Here is a 20,562-nt window from a genome sequence, read left to right as displayed (position 1 = left end):
AAAACGGCCATGAACATCATTTTTAATTAGAACAGGCTGATATTTGTCATGGACAATCATGAGCACACCCGAATAATGCATGGCCTGTGACCCTGCATAAAACAATCTAAAGCCATGGCAATCTACCACTTTTCCGGCTTCATCGTGACTCTTGTACTCAACAGCGCACAGGACATCCCACTGATTTTCATGCAATACAATCCACATAGCATGTTGCTTGTGCCGCGAACAAATTCCACGCACATTCCACGTGGCGATTTTCATGTATATTCAAAACAAAATCAGGTACGAGGCACTGCTTGCCTCGATTTGACTTTGTCAGCGAGAATGTCCAGGACTCCCTCGTCCAAGAAATCCGCCAACACTGCAAAAGAGTTCTGCGGACCAGATTTGGAAGTAGACGGCATATCTGCTGGCTTTGGGATGGAACGGGGATAACGACGGTCCCACGGGGTAATGACATTACCTCTGGTATCAAATGCCAGCTTAGCAGAGGGACCCTTTGAACGATCCGAAGACATTTTCCTGGCGGGCTGATGAAGGGGGGCAGAGGAAACCATAGCCGGAGCCGAGCGCTCAGAAGACTGCATTTCCTTCTTGCGCATATATGTACGCATGGAATCTTGTGAGGTAGTAGGCACATTGTTCTCCATGGCCGCAACAACCCTGTTGCCTTTTTTTGCACGTACTTCCACCCAATTAGTGGCGCTAGAATCCAGACCCGCAACCTGTTGTTTACCTTTGGCCAAAGCTTGGGGCTGATGGGTAGCATCCAGCGATGGGGCATCACACACCATATCCTCCATGGGCGGCACAGCATGGCCATCATGGGAAGTGTGTTGTTGTTCCGGGCATTCGGCCATAAAATGCCCCAACTGTCCACAGGAAAAGCAATGCCCTGCAAAATTGCCCCATTTCAAACGAAAGTGTAATGGGTGCATGCCAGAGCAATTGAGGCGTAACCAGGCAGGCCTTTTTCTTGCAGTGTCCCATAGCATACACAAGCGGTTGCGATTCACAGCCCGGAGACTGGGAGGGACCAGAACAGTGCCCACAGTGGCCATAGCATCCTTCAATAGTGGCCAATAAACAGCCGGACAGTTTTCCACCTCAACCCAGACCGGGCATTCACGTTGCAGCAGACGCTGAAAATCTGCCATTGGACGCCATGGAACCACATGAACCAACCGGCGTTCAAAAAACAAAGGCAGTTTAGACAGGAGAGCAGCACGGTGCGTCTCTGATTTCAACAGGACCTCAAAAAAACCCCAGGAGCCAACAAAAATCTCTTCAACACATTCCCCTTGTAGCAGATGTTGCAACCACTGGCGAATACGGGAAAGCAACGGGATTCGACCAGTGAAGAAAAGTATCACAACGCGATCATAAAATACCGAAAAGGAGCGTAGGACAGTTTTTGGGTCCACGGTGGCGTCCAGCACATCGTCACGTGCAGAGTCAGAAAAGACTTCCTGATTATGTTGAACATAATCGCCAAGCAAAGTGTTTGCAAATTCCAGCAAATGTTCCCAGTCCACTTCCTGAGAGTCCACCGAATCCGAAGCAACCTGAGCATAGGACCGATCCTAAGAAACGCCTATCTCTTCCGAAGCATGCTTGGTACGTTTACCCGCAGGCTGGATGTCGGGACCAGGGGGCATCTCTTCGTTGCACGGAACCATATCCTCAGGTTCCTCCGCATCACAATCCGGGCCCAGTGCTGCCACTGTTTGATCTATGAAATCCAGATCCAAACCAGCCATCGTATATGATGATTTGATCTCGAAGGAGGACTGACCCTCTCTTTTGCCGGCTCTCTCGCTTTCCCTTTTTTCTGTACAGAGGCACTGTCCAGGGGTGTACTCTGCAAGGAGAGCTACTAAAAACTGAGGTTTACCTGGCACCGTGCAGGGGCAGACAGGCGAAACACAGGCCGGGCGGTCTCCACAGCAGGATGGGACAGGCTAGGGTGCCGGGCAGGGGTCCGTCAGCAGTGTCCGGGAACAGGGCGTCAGGGGTATGCTACCATGGATAGGGCGTCAGTGACAGGGCGTCTGGGCGTGGACAGGGCGGCCGGAAAAGAACACGCTGGCGGCTCCAGGAGCAGGGCGACTGCTCCCGACGGCTCCAGGAGCAGGACGTCCGGAAGACGATACCAGGGATGCCGCTGGCAGCGCAGGGCGCAGACGCGACTGGCAGAAGTAGGCAGAGATGCAGCCCTCGATTGTGGTGATGACACGCAAACGCCCGGCAAACAGAAACGACGACGAGGCTGAGGCGAACGGGGGGTGCCGACAGGTAGGGCTTCAGGCGGCGGCGGCGCAGGTAAACGCAACCGCAGGGCACGCCAGACCTAGCGATGGCAGGGCGGCACGGAGCGGGAGCAGCATCTCTCTCTCTCTCTCTCTCTCTCTCTCTCTCTCTCTCTCTCTCTCTCTCTCTCTCTCTCTCTCTCTCTCTCTCTCTCTCTCTCTCTCTCTCTCTCTCTCTCTCTCTCTCTCTCTCTCTCTCTCTCTCTCTCTCTCTCTCAAGCATACATGCCTCTTATTTGTATGATCATTCATATCGTACCATACCCTATAAAATCTTAAGGTACCATTTAGTACCGTATTTTATCGTACCGTATCGTACGGTACTTTTCGTACCTAACAACTATGATCAGACTAAAGAATCTTAAGACATACGACCGATGCAAAAAATTATACATATAGTTTTTAAGGCAAATGTTGAGACTTCGATTAATACACTTCCAACATTTGGTGCTTCAGGAAATATGATAGAGCTTGGGAGTAGAGAGCTTGAAAGTTGAGGGAAGAGCGCTTGAGAGCTTGAGGACTTAAGAGGTAGAGAAGAAGCTTCAATTGTGAAGATCTAAGCTTCATACCAGGAGAAAATTTTTAATGAGGCATCTTATCAAGGATCTCCCCACGGGGGATATGCCACACCATGGCAAGTTCTCCAATGGAAAATGTGTCTTCTGTACTACATGTCATGTGACTCCTCATCTTTTTATTTCTTGCCCAATTGCTGGACAAGTATGGGGTTTCATATCCCAAGTATGGACTTCATTCACACATCAATGTACAATCATCCATTTTGGGTTTTGGGCAAGATGCCGTCCACAGCCATTTTACAGCCAAAGCATCCTTCTCTTTTTCGTTTTCTAGGTTTGGCACAACTGGCAGGTGGACACGCAATGCATTTGTTTTTTATTTGACATCAGGGATCCATGGGCCATGTTTAAGGATTGTTATTATTGCAGGTTGGTTCCATGGTTTTTGTTATTATTGCAGCCTAACATGGCTTTATGCTTACTATTGATAACTGTAACCGAGCATCCAACATGCATTAAGCAGCATGCCCTACTATTAAGTAGATATGGCTAAGGCCGATATAATTCACTTGGATTATATAGTAGCAGCAATGGCTAAGCTTGGAATTCATGCAGAGTCTTCTATATTGGCCTTACAAACACAAGTTGGCTACATGGATATTGCCCAGATTAAACCCTTCCCCACAGGAATCTGACTATATTCTTTCTCATCACAAAAGTTCCTGAATATTATCTTATTCACTCTCTACACTCTACAGTGTCACATGTTTTTTCAAATTCAGAAGAACAAACTTTGAAGTTTCACAGACAACGTTCATACATTTAGCTCTGACATTGTCACTCTGTAATGTTGACTTTGAGAACCAAACGAATGGAATTGTAAGTCTACAATTGCACGATGGTCTCCTTCCTGTAAGGAATAAGAAACAAAACATACCAATTAGCCAATTTCAAAACAGAAAACATTAGATATTAATCGGAACAAAAAAGCCAATCTGGAAGATAGCAGATGTTGGATGGGTCTATTTGCAAAGTCAACCTATGTCAGTGAGCCAAATTAGTTTTGCTTTAATTCAGTGAGCAAAACAAAAAGCATCACATCAGTAACTAGTTGTGATAAGGAAGCCAGCAACGCATTTTAAAGATCACTTGACAAGCAATACGCAACTCACCTTTTCAACATGGAACAAGATGTTGGACCATTAATTCATCACCTTTTAAGGACATACTTTGAACTACTATTACAGTAGAAAAGCATGATCTTACCTCAATACAGCAATGTGTTTCTCTCACTTGATTCAGTAACAGAAGATCCAATGGATTGAGTATGGGATCAACTTCTATGGGAGGCCATGTTTTCAGGCGTTGTTGTAGCCATAGCAAGCACCGTGATATATCCTACAGAAATGACAAGTACAAAACTAATCAAACTCACAAATCTAAAGAAATACCTGCCAGCATCAAAAAGAACTTTTCAATTGTCATTTTCAACTTTGACCAAAAGCCACAAACACACCAACCCAAACCCCGAAGCCACCCCAGCCCCCCAAAGGGCTTTCTCTCTCCCCCTTCCTTTTTGGGTACCCGGAAGCATCAGTTTCTCAACATAAATGAGTTTAAACTGAGGAATCCTTCCCTGCAGCATGGGGAACATACCCATTTGGGGAGCTACTTGCACAATAAGCAATGTAACCAGTTTCCTTTTCTGACATCTTAGTTATACAAGAACCATTGAAGGGAAATACATAGAATGCATCAAACATGTTTTAAGTTGCTTTCTCCTTATTAGCTTCAGATTGAGAGGCACCTTCAGACATAGTTGCATTCGTACTACGCACGGACTAGTTCGTTCTGTACGGTTCGTACCGTACCGTACAGTACGTATCCATACCAAAAACAGGCTATTTTGGGCCTATGAAGACTAGACCACACAATATCTTTTAACTACTAAGCCTTACGTTTATTATCATAATTTCAAGTCTCTCTCACTCTCTCTCTCCCAACTTCCAAGATGAGTATCCAATTTCAAGAGCATCCCTCCCTCTCTCTCTCTCTCTCTCTCTCATACACAAGAATAAAGAGCATCTTTGTCCATCCACCCTACACTTTGCTTTGTTGTATAATGTATTACATATACACTCCCATATGTCTTCTAGTAGCGCATTGCGCATGTTGTGCATGATATTTTACCTTGTTACCCTCATGTATTCATCCTATTAACTCAAGTGACATTGCTATTTTAGCTCTAAACACGTGTTCTATTATCTATAATCCCAAATAACTAAGTTTGTGTTTTTTTTTGTACTAATATCGTACGGTACCTTATAAAATCATAAGGTACCAATTAGTAACGTATTTTACCGTACCATACCCCTAGCTAATTGAGGTATAAGACATGTCAATGCAACCCCTAGCTAATTGAGGTATCCATGCACTCAAACCTAGGTCATACAAATAAGTTCACTCACATTATAGCCCTAGGATATGTATGTATTGGACACTGAAACCAGCCTTCGGAAATCCAAAGCGTAGTAAACCACATTTCAGCAAGCACTTAATTCAACACAACAATACATTCAGCAAGATAAATTCCACACAATTGGAGCTAGAGTGCTCCTGCACCACAGATTACACTAGTTGGCCCCAAAGCTTTGGCATCCCTTTTGGTACTCTTTAAATTATTGACATATGCTCGAAATTAGTTACAAAGGGCTATATTTTCACTGATTTCTCATAGTACAACTAATCCATGGGTGCACAATGACCTTGTCACCTTCAACGTTAGCCTTCAACCAACTATTGAGTGTCTAAACATGCATTTTAAAAATACATACAAACACTTCAGCTTGCCAAACCTAAAATGAATGCCAGCATTTGAACCCAATTTCCTTGAGCATTTCCCTTGACAACTATCCTACATAGTTCCCATGCAATCCCACATTATTCCTCACAAATAGAGGAATTTCTTGCCATCCAGTTGTGAATACATCACGTTTTTTGTGATGAGCTTGTCCAAAACTTATTCAGCAATATTTTTAGTATAAATTCAGCATGGGGAAGCAACATTTTTCTCTTTAACATGGGGAAATCACTGCATAAATTCAGCAAATTTAGATTGTTGAATAAACTATTGAAAGTTTGCAACACTTGCCAAATATGCCCTGAACATTGCATCTGCTCCGCGAGCATCTTCTACCGGTGGACTTGAATGCGATTGAGCTGCATGCTCACCAATCACATTTGTTGCTCGTTCTCTTGAAGTATTTTCAGTATTCAGTGACTCAAAACCATGTATTGAGTGCCTTTCAAAAGGAGATTCACATTCCTCAGTTCTATTACCACTATTCTATGACATCCTTTAATGTTTTCCCCTTGTTGTATATCATTTTCAAGAAAACAAACCTTGTTGTAATTGAATTACAGCAAGCCAAAATGCATGTGTTTGCTGCACATGAACAAGCTCACATCCTTCAAAAAAACAGTGATGTCCTGGCAATGGAACCATGAAACCAACCTTCTAGGACTGAAAGGGTAGTAAACCACATTTTAACAAACACTTAATTTAGCATAACAATTTATTCAACAAGAAAAATTTCCACACAACTTGACCTAGAGTGCTCTTGCATGATGGGTGACACTTTATAGGCCCCAAAGCTTGGCTTTCAGTACTTCTTTAAGTTACTAATATATGCTCAATATTAGTCAAAATGAATGTAATTTCTCCCAATGCAACTGATCCATAGGTGCACAATAACCTTATCACCTTCAATGTTGACTTTCAACCAACTGTAGAGCATTCAAAAATGCATATGAACACTTCCAAAAACCAAACCTTAAAATAACAGTCCACATTTGAATCCAATTTCACAAAGCATTGAACTTACCTTAGCATATACAAATTCATTCTATGTTCCATGTTAGTCGTTTGAAGGAATGACTAGCACAAGATGAATTGATTGCCCCAACTTAGAAAGTCCTACAATTGGAAGATATTGCTCGATAGTTCCACTTGATTCCAAATCGGTCCTTGAACAATCCTATTAGACCAATTATCCCAACCATTTATTAAGCAGAAAACCCATTACTTGCCCAGAGATGGAAGCTATGCCACAATCACTATGCTCATTGAAGAGTCTATTTCTCAACTTGGTCCTTGAGGATATTGTTGAGGACAATCGTTTACAAGGAGGGAAATGTTACATCCTTGGACATCAAGATGTGTGTCCCCAACATTGGTCCCAACCTTGCATCATGAGTAACTAAGTGCACTTTAGGGTTAAAATAGTCGATTCAAATCACTAGGATTCAAGGTCCATTTGTGCACATTCATTCTAATCACTTCACTTGCACTCTAGGCTTGATGGCTATCATGTATGCACACTTGAACAATATGGGTTGGTGATATGGGACACCAATCCTTGTGATACAACTATGGCATGATCTGCTATTGACCCTAGGGTTAAGGCTTGAAAAGTCAAAATGATGTCCATTCCCTTATTCCCACATCATGGGTATGATTTGTGTTGTATCTTGTGTGCAGTTTGGATCTCAAGGGGATTGTTGAGCTAAAAATGCATTAGCTTATTTTCAACATCCTTTCGAATCTCCCAGATCACTCCTTCTTTCAGTTCAAAGTGCGGTTTTCAGCCTATTTACAACGATCGCGATGCGCGCGGTTCGCCAATCTATCTTTTTTATGAAAATCCCATAATTGGCTGAAAAAACAACTTGTTTTTTACATGCCATCCTAATCTAAAAGCTTTTTCTAACTTTTTTGGATTTTTACAATAAATAATATCAAAATTAGACTAAAATTAGACTAAAATTATCCAAAAATCTAGTATTTTTTTATAATCCATGCAACTCATACTAACACTAATGACTCAGATCACATTGACTCTCTTGATCAATAAGAAATTGGATGATGATGCATTCCAGAGTTTTTCACACCGTGTCCGCATAGTGGCACGGCATCCACCCCCTCTGAACTTGCACATCCTCCAGTATGTGCCAAAATCCTAGTTGTCACCGGATTCTGAGTCCTCCCCATCCTCTGTAACCATATCCTTTGTTTCTTTATCTTCCTGGCTATCTCCTGTATCATGGCCACCATTCCTTCCAATTCTGGCAACTCATAGGAAGTAGATTCCCGCCTCTTGAATAATTTGATTCTTTTCCCTACTACCAGAAGTTTTATGGGTGTCCCATCCAGTTCATTTAATGCATAAGTAGCATTATCAAACACTTGTGTTACCACATAGGGTCCAAACCATCTTTTGGAAACTTTATGCATGGCACTATATTGGTTGTCTAAACTGCTATCATAAACCAATACCCAATCCCCATCTTGTATGGTTCTTGAACTCAATCTATGTCTTTTATCAAACCGTTTCTTGTTCTGTATCCTTGCTGCCCCTAACTTTGCAATTGATATCTCTATGTCTTCTGACTTTCTTTCCAACTGTCTAATGTGCAAGGCCAACAACTCCTCTCGATTCAACTCCTCTTCCCAAGGTAGCACACTCCATGTGACTGTCATCTCTTCTATAGGCATGATAGGTTTTTTACCATATATCAATTTTGCATGTATATATCCTGTAACAGCACACTGAGTTGTTCTGTCTGCCAACAAAGCATAAGGAAGCAATCATGGCCACTCTTTTACCTTCTCTCCACATGCTTTTGCCAATGCCTTCACAATAGGTAGATGACCTCTTTCACTTTTGCCATTTCCTTCACCGTTATAGGCTGAAGTTAAAGTAAACTTTATCCCCAACCGTGCAAAGAAATCATAAGCTTCATCTGCATCCAACTCACCCCTATCTATTGTAATTTTGCCTACATAGCCATACCAACAAAAGATCTCTTCTAAGAGAAAAGTACATACAGTATTTGTTGTCTTAGTACGTAAAGCTTTCCCTTCCACTTGATTAGTCAAGTCTTCACGGGTAAGCACAAGATACCTCATTTGCCAAAGACCTGTAGGCATTGTAACCAAATCCACCACTCACTTAAAATGAAGAGACAATGGATATGTGGGCTACAATCCATCACGATATCTCACAGATGAATACATTTGACATGTCGTACATGTTTCCACAAAGTGAGCAATATCCTTATATATACCCTGCCACCAATATCTTTCTTTGATCTTTGCAAAAGTATTCCAAATGCCTCTATGATCAGCCCACAAGCTTTCATGAAATTCTTGCATAACATTTACTTGTGAAGCTCTGTCACCCAAAACTCGCAATGGCATACCCTGTTTCTTTTTAGCATGTTTCCATAAGTATCCATTTTTAAGAAAAACCCATACGCTTTCCTCTTGATTTTATTGAACTCCTCATCTGATGATTCATCTCTCTTTGTTAATGTACTGAGATATTGACCAATTCTCAGCCACTCTCCTGCATATTTGTCTTCCAGAAACACTTCTACACAAGATGCAAAACATCTAAAGTGTCTTCTCTTTGTTGTCCAAGCTTCTGTTAATGCTGTAGCAACACCTTGCATTACTAAATTCACTCTTTCAACATCATTTTCAGCCATAAGAAAGTCATCTTCTTCCTCCTCATCCATCATCCCATCTTCATTCTCATAGCGTGCTCGAGATAACATGTCTGCCACTAGGTTATCTCTTCCTGCAATATGCTGAAATTCAAGGTTCAAAGATTTGATGTATGCAATCCCCCGGAGCATAGCAATGTTCGGGGTAGCACAACTAGTAATCATATCTAATACCAGTAAACAATCGGTCTCAATGACTACATGAGCACCCATAAAATACTCCTTATCACATTTAAGGGCTGTCACAATTCCCCATAATTCTCTTTTTACCTGTGGATATCTTCTCTATCGTTCAGTCAATACTTTAGCACCAAAGCGTATTACATATCTTTGCCCTTCCTCATCATCTTGCCCAATTGCCCATCCAATCCCGATTGGGCTTGTATCAACTGTAATAATGATAGGCTTTCCATGTGAATAGTCAGCCTTTCTCAATGTAGGAGCAAATTTTAAGAGTTGCTTCAATTTCATCATTGCTTTCTGATGCTTCCTTTCCCAATGAAATTTCTGGCCTTTCCTTAGAAGCTGATAAAGAGCATCGGCTACATGTGCAAAGTGAGGAATCCATATAAAATAGAACACACATGCTCCCAAGAATCTACGCACCTCTGATACATTCGTGCATATATCTTGCATTCTATCAATCCCATCTATTTTTGCTTGTGATAGTCTTCGCCCATAAGGCCCACACATATACCCAACAATCAAAACCTCTTCAACTCCAAAGACAGACTTTTGTCCAAAAAGAGTTAAATGCACCTCCTCTAGACGCATCAAAATCCTCTCACAATCCACAATATGGTCTGCAACAAACTGTCTGCATCCATGAGCATCCATCTCTTCATGCTTTTCATCCACTGCACACCCTTTGATTGGAACATCATCCAAGAAGGGCATAGTCAATTGTGGTATAAAATCCCTCAGTACCCTATTCATAACATTTGTCATGTGTGCCACTGAGTTTGTTGCACCTTGTGGGAGAGTACACATCCGTACTAACCCCAAGGGAGTCTTCATGGTTGTGATATCCCTACTTTCAATTGCAAGCTGAAATTGATCATATCCCGAGTAAAGATCACCCAAAGAATAGATCGCTCTACCTACAAAAGCCTCTGCAAATTCATCAACCACAAGACCTGCACCCACATTTCTTATGGTCACTTTATTGACCCATTGCATGTCTTGAATAAATCTCAAAGCCCCATTCTTTTTAGGCACAGTAAACCAACAATTTGAGTACGGGACTGAAGAAGGCTCCAAAATCTTCATGGGAATCGTTTCATTTAGCAAATCCATCAGCTTTGGCAAGTAAGCTTTAGGCACTGGAATAGGCCTAAAGTTCCATGGTACATGCGGCACAATAAATATAACCATAGGAGAAAGAACATTTGCATCCGCACAACCTATTTCACTTGGCTGAAATACAAATGCATTTCCATGCCTAGCCAACATCCGCATAAAACAATCTCTCTCAACAGGCAAAAGAAACCCTTTTGCTGTAATGTTTCAGATGTGAATTGATGACCTATATCTTTAGGATCCCATAAGCTTGGCTGCCTTGACACTTTTTCATACAAACCCTCACTCTCTGATAGAAGTGGCAAAGCAATTGTTTTCACCTTTTTGTCAGCTGTCTTATACTTTGTCTCCACAAGTGCTTCAACCCATTGTAATCCTTCCTGCTGAGCAAACAATTCTATAACATCATATATATCCAAAGAACATACTGACAACACTCTGTTTTCAGCCTCATTTTCTGCATGTATAGTTGCCGAAATTTCAGCCAGTGTCATCAATATTCAACCCATAAAACATGCCTGAAATGCCTTCATTTTCAGCTAACACTCCCAATGCTCTCAGTTCCTTAGTAGCCCATTTCATAGATATGCGTTCAGCCCTGCACATAGCTTCCATAGGCTTAAACCAACATGAACTGTTTGCTGTAAACTGAGAATAACCAATAGTAAATACATGCTTCATTCCATCAAGAGGCGAGTACATCCTCTGAACAGCACTATTATAGCCCCGCATCACAACAGTGCTTAGTGAAAATCCAGGTCTTTGAATTCCCTTGCATTTGGAGCCAAAGAAGACTCTCGAAGTGTATCCCGATTTCTAGGATGATTAACACAAACAATAAGAAATTGGACTACTTTCCTCCCATCCTTGCTTCTAACTCTTGCATAAGCAAAACCATCATCAAGCACCTTTGTTTCCATATGCACTCCTATAATATACGGCTGTCCCAAAATCACTGCATATAAGGAATTATCTTGCACAAAGAAATGTTGCTCTTCTTGTACATCACCAATTGTCACTTTTACATTAGGACATGCAGCATAAAGCTCTCCCGAAGAATTATTTGCAATCCTCATATGCCAACCATGATCAATATCTGCAGGCCATGCATCATTTTCATACAATCCACGCTCAATTACATTTATCTCAGACCCATGGTCAAGTAAAGCAACACAAGGAGTTTCACGTTCTCCTATTTTCACTACCGTTTCAGTGGTAGCCCTAGCCCAATGATTTCTTGTGTAGTGACTTCGAGGAATAAATCCTAGAGTCTCTTCCCTATATTGTTGCATCTGCCTTACTCCACCATACATATTACTACAAGACAATACATTTTCAGCCACTTTCTTCTCTTTTCCACATACTGTCCACTGATTAGTACCATCCTGCATAGATAATCCAATATTTACTTCATACTTATATTCAGCCCGAATACCCAACAAACCAGTTTCCTCTTCAAATTGCAGCAATGCACTAGTCGTATCACCAAGAAACTGATGCTTCCTCTTAATTATGTCAATGATCTCATCATGAAATTCTCGCTTGGCAATGCCAAGCACCTCTCCCAAGGTGAATTCCACACGACTCTTTAAGATTCGTTCTTCAAGAACCTTCTTAAGATCTGTGGCTGTCTCAATGTCAGACTGCAACTTATATCCGGGCTGCTTGCCCTTCTTTTTGCCCTCTTGTTTGTTATCCTGTTTTTGCTTCTCACTGACCTCTTCCATAACATGCTCGGGAGGTGGCTGATTTGCAGCTTTAGGCTGATCCACACTTCTTCTTGTCATTCTTTTAGATGTCGCTGCAATATCTTCATCTCTTTTTCGTTTTTTTTCCACAAGTACATCCATGTTTTGTACCTTTGCTAAATATGCAAACACTGAATATGCATCTACTGGTGATTCCCAACCAGTTATGCCACGAATGTCTTGCCCTGCATGAGTGTGGTGAGAGCTCATGCTCAACCGCCAAGACCCACGGACCGCTTATTGCTTCAAGTGCTTCAAGCGAGCTCTAATGGCTATCTCTCACCTAGCCGACGCGCCGTCGATCCTATGAGTGTAGTGAGCTTACCTTGATGCCGATACGAGTTGCCTCCTCTCTCGCACACCCCGGTAGCTCCACGATCCTAGATGCGAGCTCAAGCATCCTCAAGCCTCCTCCATCTCCAAGCTCCATCCTCCATAGTCGCGCACGTAAGAAAAGAGAAGAGAAGAAAAGAAGAGAAGAGGAGATGGTGAAGAGCTTCACCCTTTTGATCCCTCACTCTCACACACTCACTCCCTCACACTCACACTCCCTCTCTCAAGAGCACACACAAGCAAGAAGATGAGGAGAAGAGAAGAAGAAGAGAGCTCTTGTTAGCCACACCCCAAAGAATGAGCTTCCATTCACTTTTTGAACTTTATATATACAAACCCTAAAACCCCATGGGCGCCCATCCCTTTTTTACATGACCGGCCATTGTGGCAAGACCCTTTTTCCATTTCCCTCTTCTAGCCTTATACCTCTAGCCTACACCCGTCTAATATTTTACAATTGGCACAGGAGGGAGCCTGGCACACTTTTACAAGAGTTTTCCAAGTTTTTTGAGACACCTTTCATTTAAAATTGCGCTTTTTGCCCCGGCTTAGCTTTGGAGGTCGCCTGCGTGTCTTTGCTCTTTTTCCGTGTTTTTTTTTTCTGCTTTTTCCTTCCTTTTTCCGCCATCTCGACTTGGTTTAACATTAACCCCCTCCTAGACGGGTGCCAGTCCCATGACACTTCTGTGTTGTAGGTTGGCAGGCAATTGGCCAAGTGGTGTAAAGGTGAGGGCCACTTGGAGACTCAGGTGCTTGTGGAAGCTGTGAAATGATTTTTGTCGGAGAAGCCAAATGGGTATTGCGTGGTTGACGGGAGCCTCCGAAGTTGGTGGTTTGTTGCTTATTGTGATGCCTGAAAGGAGAAGGTGCGGTGCTGTTCCTAAGGGGAGTGCCTACCTCATTGTGTTAGTGCATTGTGCCCGTGCTAGTGGAATGGGGAGGTGGGTCTAACCGCAAGCAAGCCTGGGTGATGTCCCACACTTGAGGACCCCATTTGTGCCAAGGGAGGTGCGGTGCAAGTGGCTTAGGTGAGTATTACCTCCCTAGGTATGTCTTGCCCTTGATGTGCCCTAAGCGTGAAGTGGGGGAGCAAAAGGGCTAGGGGGTTAGGAGTGGAGCCGGCCAACCGAGGCCACCAGGCACGCCTAACTTGAGAACCCTTGGGTGCAGTGCTCGTGCTTTATGTGGTGGTAAGTGCTTCTGCAAGTGGGCTATGTTGTCTGGTCAGTGGAGAGTGTTTTTCGTGCTTTTCCTTTCATACTGTTCTTTTCTTCGCTTTTACTTTTCTTTTCTTCTCTTCTCTTTTTTTTTTTTTTTTAAAGTTACAGTAGTGAAATGACAGCCAGGGCCTAATTCTCTTCATTTGAATGAGGAAGGGAAGGGGGTCGGATGGATTTGCTCAAAAATTGGTAGCTTTGCATGTATCCTTTCAGATTCATGCCGACGTGGACAGAGGTGGTGGAGAGGAAAGGGTAATTGCATCTAGTAAACTAGCTATCATTCATGTCTTCTAGGAGGGCTAGGTAAAAAGAGGAGAGGAGACTAGCCCTCATCATTAGACGAAAGCATCTGGGGCCCGAGCGGGAGCTGGGAGTGCACACCACTAGTGCTGCCACCTGTTGCGCGTTTCGGGTCTTAACTTTCTTGACTCGAGGATTCTTCGGCCTTCGCCCTGGGCAATGTCGCTTAGGGCCTCGCTTCTTGGCATACCTCTTGATGGTGGGCACATAGCGCTCCGGTGGAGAGGCACGTGCCATATGCTCCCGCCTTGTGCCCAGAGCGTCTTTGCATGCTAAATCTCCATGATCCTCCATGCCTTCCGCCGCAAAAGGAAACCTGCAAGACGCACTTCAAGGGTTAAACCTTGATACAGGGTACAACTGTGACAACACTCAAACGCTTGTGAGATGAAAAGAGGATCACAGCTCAACTCAAAGTACAGTAGACAGTGTGAAAGTGAAGCATGACACCCAATGCAATAGACTAAAAGAGTGTAATCTGAAAGTACAAGTGAAATACCCAACAAATCCCCCTAGAGTGAAGAGTGATCAAAAGTGCAAGGATCATCCGCCACCAAAGGAGATCAAATTTACGGCATTGTAAAATGCTTCAAATTTGTCACGAGGAAAAACTTTGGTGAAGATGTCTACCACATTACTAGTGGTAGGACAATAGACAAGGCTGATATCACCTGCATGTAGCCTCTCTCTAACAAAGTAATAATGTATCTCAATGTGTTTCGTGCGTGCATGAAACACTGGGTTCTGTGCCACTGCAATGGCACACTGACTGTTAGTGAACAAAAAAGTAGGCTCCGTAACAGATATATCCAGATCAACTCTAGCAAGAGTCTAATCCATATGCATTTAACTGTGGTAGTGAAAACTGCCTTGTATTCAGCTTCACATGACGATGTGGCAATAGTGGATTGTTTCTTGCTAAGCCAAGATATGCAACATGAGCCAAGAAAGAAATAATTGCCACTAGTGGAGTGACATGAATCATAATCACCAGCCCAATCAGAATCACTATAAGCATGTAACTGCAGTGGTCCCCCCTTGGCATGAAGCAATCCTGTCAAAGTGCAGCGGTGCGGAAGCGTAGGTCTGAGAGTGAGAGAACGCAGAGAGAGAAGGGAGAGAAAGAGACAGTGGACAATGAAGATCTGTTGTATAAAGAATGCTGAATACAAAGATATACACGGACGCAGTGCGCTGGACTGCGTGTCTCCACCTCGACGATGCGACCTGCTGTCCACCTCGAAGTCTCCTGCAGTCTACACTATCTGCTGTCTGAAATCTGTGAACAGAGACTGAAAACTGCACAGCACCGGTCTGTAATCTGCGACAGAGAAGAGTGGGCAGACTGCTGGAAACGTCGGCAATATATAGCCGAAAAACTGCCTGAAATGGGGCGCCAGAAATAGGGCGCAGCCTGGAATAAGTCGGCTGCAGGCAGTCGGACTGCCACGTGGCAGTCCGACTGCACAGTCCGACTGTGCAGCAGCCTGCTGGTCCGACTGTGCAGGCCTGCCTGCCCACCAAACAGGCTATGATCTCTAACACCCCCTCTCAGAGCCTGGGTAGGGCAGAAGCCTAAGGGATCTGGAATGTTGCCGAAGGAGAGCCTGAGGAAGCGCCTTTGTAAACAGATCCGCAAGATTGTCCTCCGTCTTGCAATACTCCACAGTGATGGTCTCATCCAGAAGCTTTTCTCGGATGAAGTGGTACTGAATCTCAATGTGCTTCGTCCGGGTATGAAAAACAGGGTTCCTCGCCAAGGCAATGCAACTCTCATTGTCACATCGCAGCAATGTAGGACGAGTCTGGGGGCACCCAAGCTCCTCCAACAATCTCCGAAGCCACACAACCTCGCATGTGGTGGAAGACGCGGCCCGATACTCCGCCTCAGTAGACGAAAGGGCTACCGTGGGCTGCTTCTTGCTACTCCATGAAATAACACCTGCACCCAAAGTAAAGCAGTAACCTGTTGTAGACCGCCTGTGGTCCACGTCACCGGCCCAATCCGAGTCGCTCCAACCTGCAAGTACAAGATCTGACCCATCTGTCCCTACGGGGTAATGAATCCCCAAATCAGACGTCCCCCTGAGATACCGAAGTATCCTCTGAGCAGCCTGCCAATGCACCGTCTTAGGTTCACTCATGAACCCTGCCAAGAGCCCAACAGCAAAACATAGATCAACCCTGGTGTTGAGAAGCCAAATCAAAGACCCTATCAACTGTCGATAGCGGGACACATCCGCCAAAGGAGAAGCTGAATGGGAAGTGGCCTTCCAGTTCGGATCCATAGGAGTAGAGAGGGCCCGACAATCTTCCATCTCAAAAGACACCCAGAGCTCCTGTACATATCTCTGTTGGGAGAGAAAGATCCCCCTCTGAGACTGATAAATCTCATGGCCTAAAAAGAAATGGAGTAGCCCCAAATCCATCATCTCGAACGTCCGATGTAAAGCTGACTTTGTCTCCTGGACCTGCTGTGCATCATCACCTATGACAATCAAATCATCAACATATAATACAAACAGCACACAACCATCCTCGGAAGTGTGAACATACAGCTGCGGATCAGCCTTGGACCGCCGATATCCCAACTGAGACTGGAGGAACGAATCAATCTTCTCGTTCCAAGCTCGTGGGGCCTGCTTGAGACCATACAGGGCCTTCTTCAACCTGTAGACTTTCCCATCTGAAGAACCAAAGCCAGGAGGCTGCTCAACGTAGATCTCCTCCTTCAAATCACCATTCAGAAAGGCCGACTTCACATCCAACTGATAAACAGGCCATCCCCTATGGCCAACCAAAGCAAGAACAGCGCTAATGGTTGCCATACGAGCGGTGGGAGCAAAGGTGTCATGACAGTCAATCCCTGGGCGCTGGGCAAAACCCTTAGCAACAAGGCGAGCCTTGTGCTTATCCAAAGTACCATCACTGAGATATTTGGTCTTGAAGACCCACTTGACTCCAATCACCTTCTTCTTCGGGGGGCGTGGCACAAGTGACCAAGTGCCATTCCTCTCAATAGCCTCCAACTCAGCTTCCATAGCTTTCTTCCATGGGGCGGACTGTAAAGCCTCCTTCACAGGGTGGGCTCTTGATCCTGCATAACACAGGACATCAAACAATAATTGGAGCAAACAAGCTCCGAAGAATGCGCCTGGTGCCTCCGTGACCGCCGCGGACCATCCTGCGGTCCCCACTCCTCAGGAACCCCCTCGATCCCTGAATCACGGAGTGTGTCACGGGCCCAACGAGGAGGAGGCCGAACCTCCCCTCGTCGTTCTCCATCAGTAGAAGACTCTGGAATGTCCACCGGTGGTAACTCCTCAGAAGGGTCCGGTGGAACAGGAGACTCTGTGTCAGAAACAGAATCATAATCAAAAGGCACAGGCTCCAGTGGAACTGTAGAAGGAGCCAAACTCTCCCCTGGATCTCCAAGAACGGGATGCTCATCACCCGTGGAAGAAGCCGGAACCTCCACAAACCGCACATCACGGCTAGTATATACATCTCGCTTGATGGGATCATACAGTCGGTAGCCTTGGGACTGGGAGCTGTAGCCAACAAATACCTGTTTTCGGGAAGCCACATCAAATTTATCACGGTGAGCCTTGGGAATGTAAACATAGGCATCACACCCAAAGACCCGAAAGTAAGAAACATTTGGCTTCGTCCCAAAATAAGCCTCAAATGGAGTCATCCCTTCCACGGCCGAAGTAGGGAATCGATTAAGGATGTGGTCTGCAGTAGCCACAGCCTCGGCCCACAGAACCTGAGAGGTCTGTCGGTGCTCCATCATGGTGCGCGCCATCTCGATCACACTGCGGTTCTTCCGTTCTAGAATACCATTTTCTTGAGGAGTATTGGTATTGACAAACTCCTTGTGAATTCCTCTATCTGCACAAAACCGAGCAAATTCATTAGACACAAATTCACCTCCCTTGTCGGATCGCAAGGTCTGCAACTTCCGGCCTGATCGGTTCTCCTCAAAGAGAAGCCAATCCTTGAAGTGCGAGAAAGCTTCTGACTTTAGTGCCAAAAAGTAGGCCCATGTCATCCTGCTGTAGTCATCCACGATTAGCATGAAGTACGAACTCCCACGCAGGGACTCATTCCTCATAGGGCCACATAGATCCATAGATACTAACTCCATCGGTGAAGTAGACCGTCGCGAAGCGGTGTGGGAAATGGCATCTCTATGCTGCTTCCCCCGTATGCAGGAGACACATGGCTGCTGGCTCACCACTATATCCAGCAACCCTCGAACAAGCTGTCCACGTGACGCCCTCCGAAGATAGTCATAGTTCAAGTGACCAAACCGAGCATGCCATAATTCAGACTGTGACTGTGAGGTAAGAAGAAGAGTAGAGAGAGCAGTGGAAGACTTCAGTTTGTAAATGTTGTTCTCCTCATATCCAGATGATAGAACCTTCCTCGATTCACGATCAAGGACTCGCACAGTAGAACTGTCAAACTCCACCAAAAGACCAAGGGAGCAAATCTTATGAACTGAAAGGAGATGGTACCCTAATCCTGGTACATGCAAAACCTCTGAGGTATGGGTGTCACCTCGTCCATCCGGAATAAGCTGCATCTTACCCCGACCTGCAATAGAAACTGAAGAGCTGTCTCCAATGAGAACCTGCCCACGCGAAGGTCGCAGCTGGGCAACACCATCTGATGAAGGAGTCATGTGCCGTGAGGCACCACTATCAACAATCCACTCTCGAGCTTGGGGAGCCGCCATCGCAGCATCAGAAGCATTCGGTGAAGCGTCCTCAATGACAACTAAATGTAGAAATGCAGCTGATGAGGGTGCAGCCACCGCTCCAGAATCCTTGGTTTCCTTCTTCTTGGTGTCCTTCGAGTCTTTGTCAGGGCAATCCTTCTTCCAATGGCCAGTCTTTTCACAAATATGGCATGTGGAGTCTTTGTCCTTGTCCTTCTTGGACTTGTTATCCCCCTTCTTCTTCTTTTGGTCCTTCCCCTTCTTCTGAGAGGCTTGACCTGTCAACGCCTCCGTCTTGGAAGCATTCTGTCCCTTCAACTGTTCCTCTTGGTCCAAGACCATAGGAACCAACTCTTCCCACCGAAGAGTAGACTCTCGCCCCGAAGCAATAAAGGCAGAGTAAAATGTACCGAATCGTGGCGGCAACTGGGACAAGAGTGTGATCGCCATGTCTTCGGAGGAAATCGGCTTCCCCGCATTCTGAACCTGCATCTGTAGCTGCCTTAGCTTGTTAATGTGTTCCCTTAGCGAAGAAGACTTATTTACGGACAAGGTCCGCATCTGTACCTCCAAAGAAACCCTCATCATCAGGGTCATCCGATTGTACATTTGATCAAGCTCCAGCCATATCTCACGAGCCACCGTCAAGTGCTCGATGTGAGCGATCACGGCTGTAGTGCATGATAGAAAGAGAAAGGATCGAATCCTGGCATTCAGTTTGTCCCAATGAGACTGGGCCCTGGCTAACTCCGCACGAGCATCGGAAGAGAGTTTGGACTCATCTCTTACCGAAGGCCGTTTAATATCTTCCTGTACCAACTCCGCCAAATCATAGGACTCAAGGATGGCCAACATCATGACGTGCCAAATGCGGTAGTTGTCGCCGTCGAGCTTCTGATCTGTAGGAAGAGCCGATAAGACAGGCACCTTCCGGTCCATAATCGCCTCGAACTCCAAGTCCATCTCTGTAGACATCTTCACCTGCAATGCCTTCTCAAACGCAAAAGCAGCCCCCTCTGACTGGGTAAACTCAGCCTGCTAAGGCTCTTCCGCGTCCTGACGCTTCTTCACCCGCCAAAGGCGATGAAAAAGCAAAACCTGCACTTTTAGGTTGTAAACTCAAACTTTCTCCGCGTCAAACAGCAGTAAACAGCAGCAAATCCACCACCTGTACTCCTTTCCTGTGCGCCCACACTCGTTTCAGCCTTGTTCCAAGGCGCAGCCCTCCAGTTTGCCCTTAAACGCAAAAAAAAACGCAAATTTGTGTCGCGATGGAAACTCCACTTCAGGTTGATTCTGCGCTCAGTCAGCCCTCAAACACTGCTCTGATACCATGTCAGAGTGCAACGGTGCGGAAGCGTAGGACTGAGAGTGAGAGAACGTAGAGAGAGAAGGGAGAGAAAGAGACAGTGGACAATGAAGATCTGCTGTATAAAGAATGCTGAATACAAAGATATACACGGACGCAGTGCGCTGGACTGCGTGTCTCCACCTCGACGACGACCTGCTGTCCACCTCGAAGTCTGCTGCAGTCTG

At 45.0% G+C, this 20,562-nt stretch overlaps 1 protein-coding gene across 4 annotated transcripts in view; it reads right to left on the bottom strand.

The window, feature by feature from the left end:
* The window catches only part of ARP9 (actin-related protein 9), a 173,663-nt gene that overhangs the window by 115,200 nt on the left and 37,901 nt on the right, over positions 1 to 20,562 (bottom strand). For all 4 annotated transcript variants that reach the window (XM_087691493.1, XM_087691495.1, XM_087691496.1 and 1 more), the window contains exons 12-13: positions 4,100 to 4,231; positions 3,654 to 3,743 (exon numbers count right to left, since the gene is read on the bottom strand). In XM_087691493.1, coding sequence (XP_087547619.1) covers positions 3,654 to 3,743; positions 4,100 to 4,231 — 222 coding nt within the window. The remainder of the gene's footprint in view (positions 1 to 3,653; positions 3,744 to 4,099; positions 4,232 to 20,562) is intronic.

This window comes from Lygodium microphyllum, chromosome 13 (assembly GCF_053477565.2).
Source record: "Lygodium microphyllum isolate KBCC chromosome 13, Lygodium_microphyllum_v1.1.10, whole genome shotgun sequence".
Lineage (NCBI taxonomy): Eukaryota > Viridiplantae > Streptophyta > Polypodiopsida > Schizaeales > Lygodiaceae > Lygodium > Lygodium microphyllum.
Note: the sequence above shows the minus strand (reverse complement) of the source record. Positions and strands in the feature narration are given on the sequence as shown.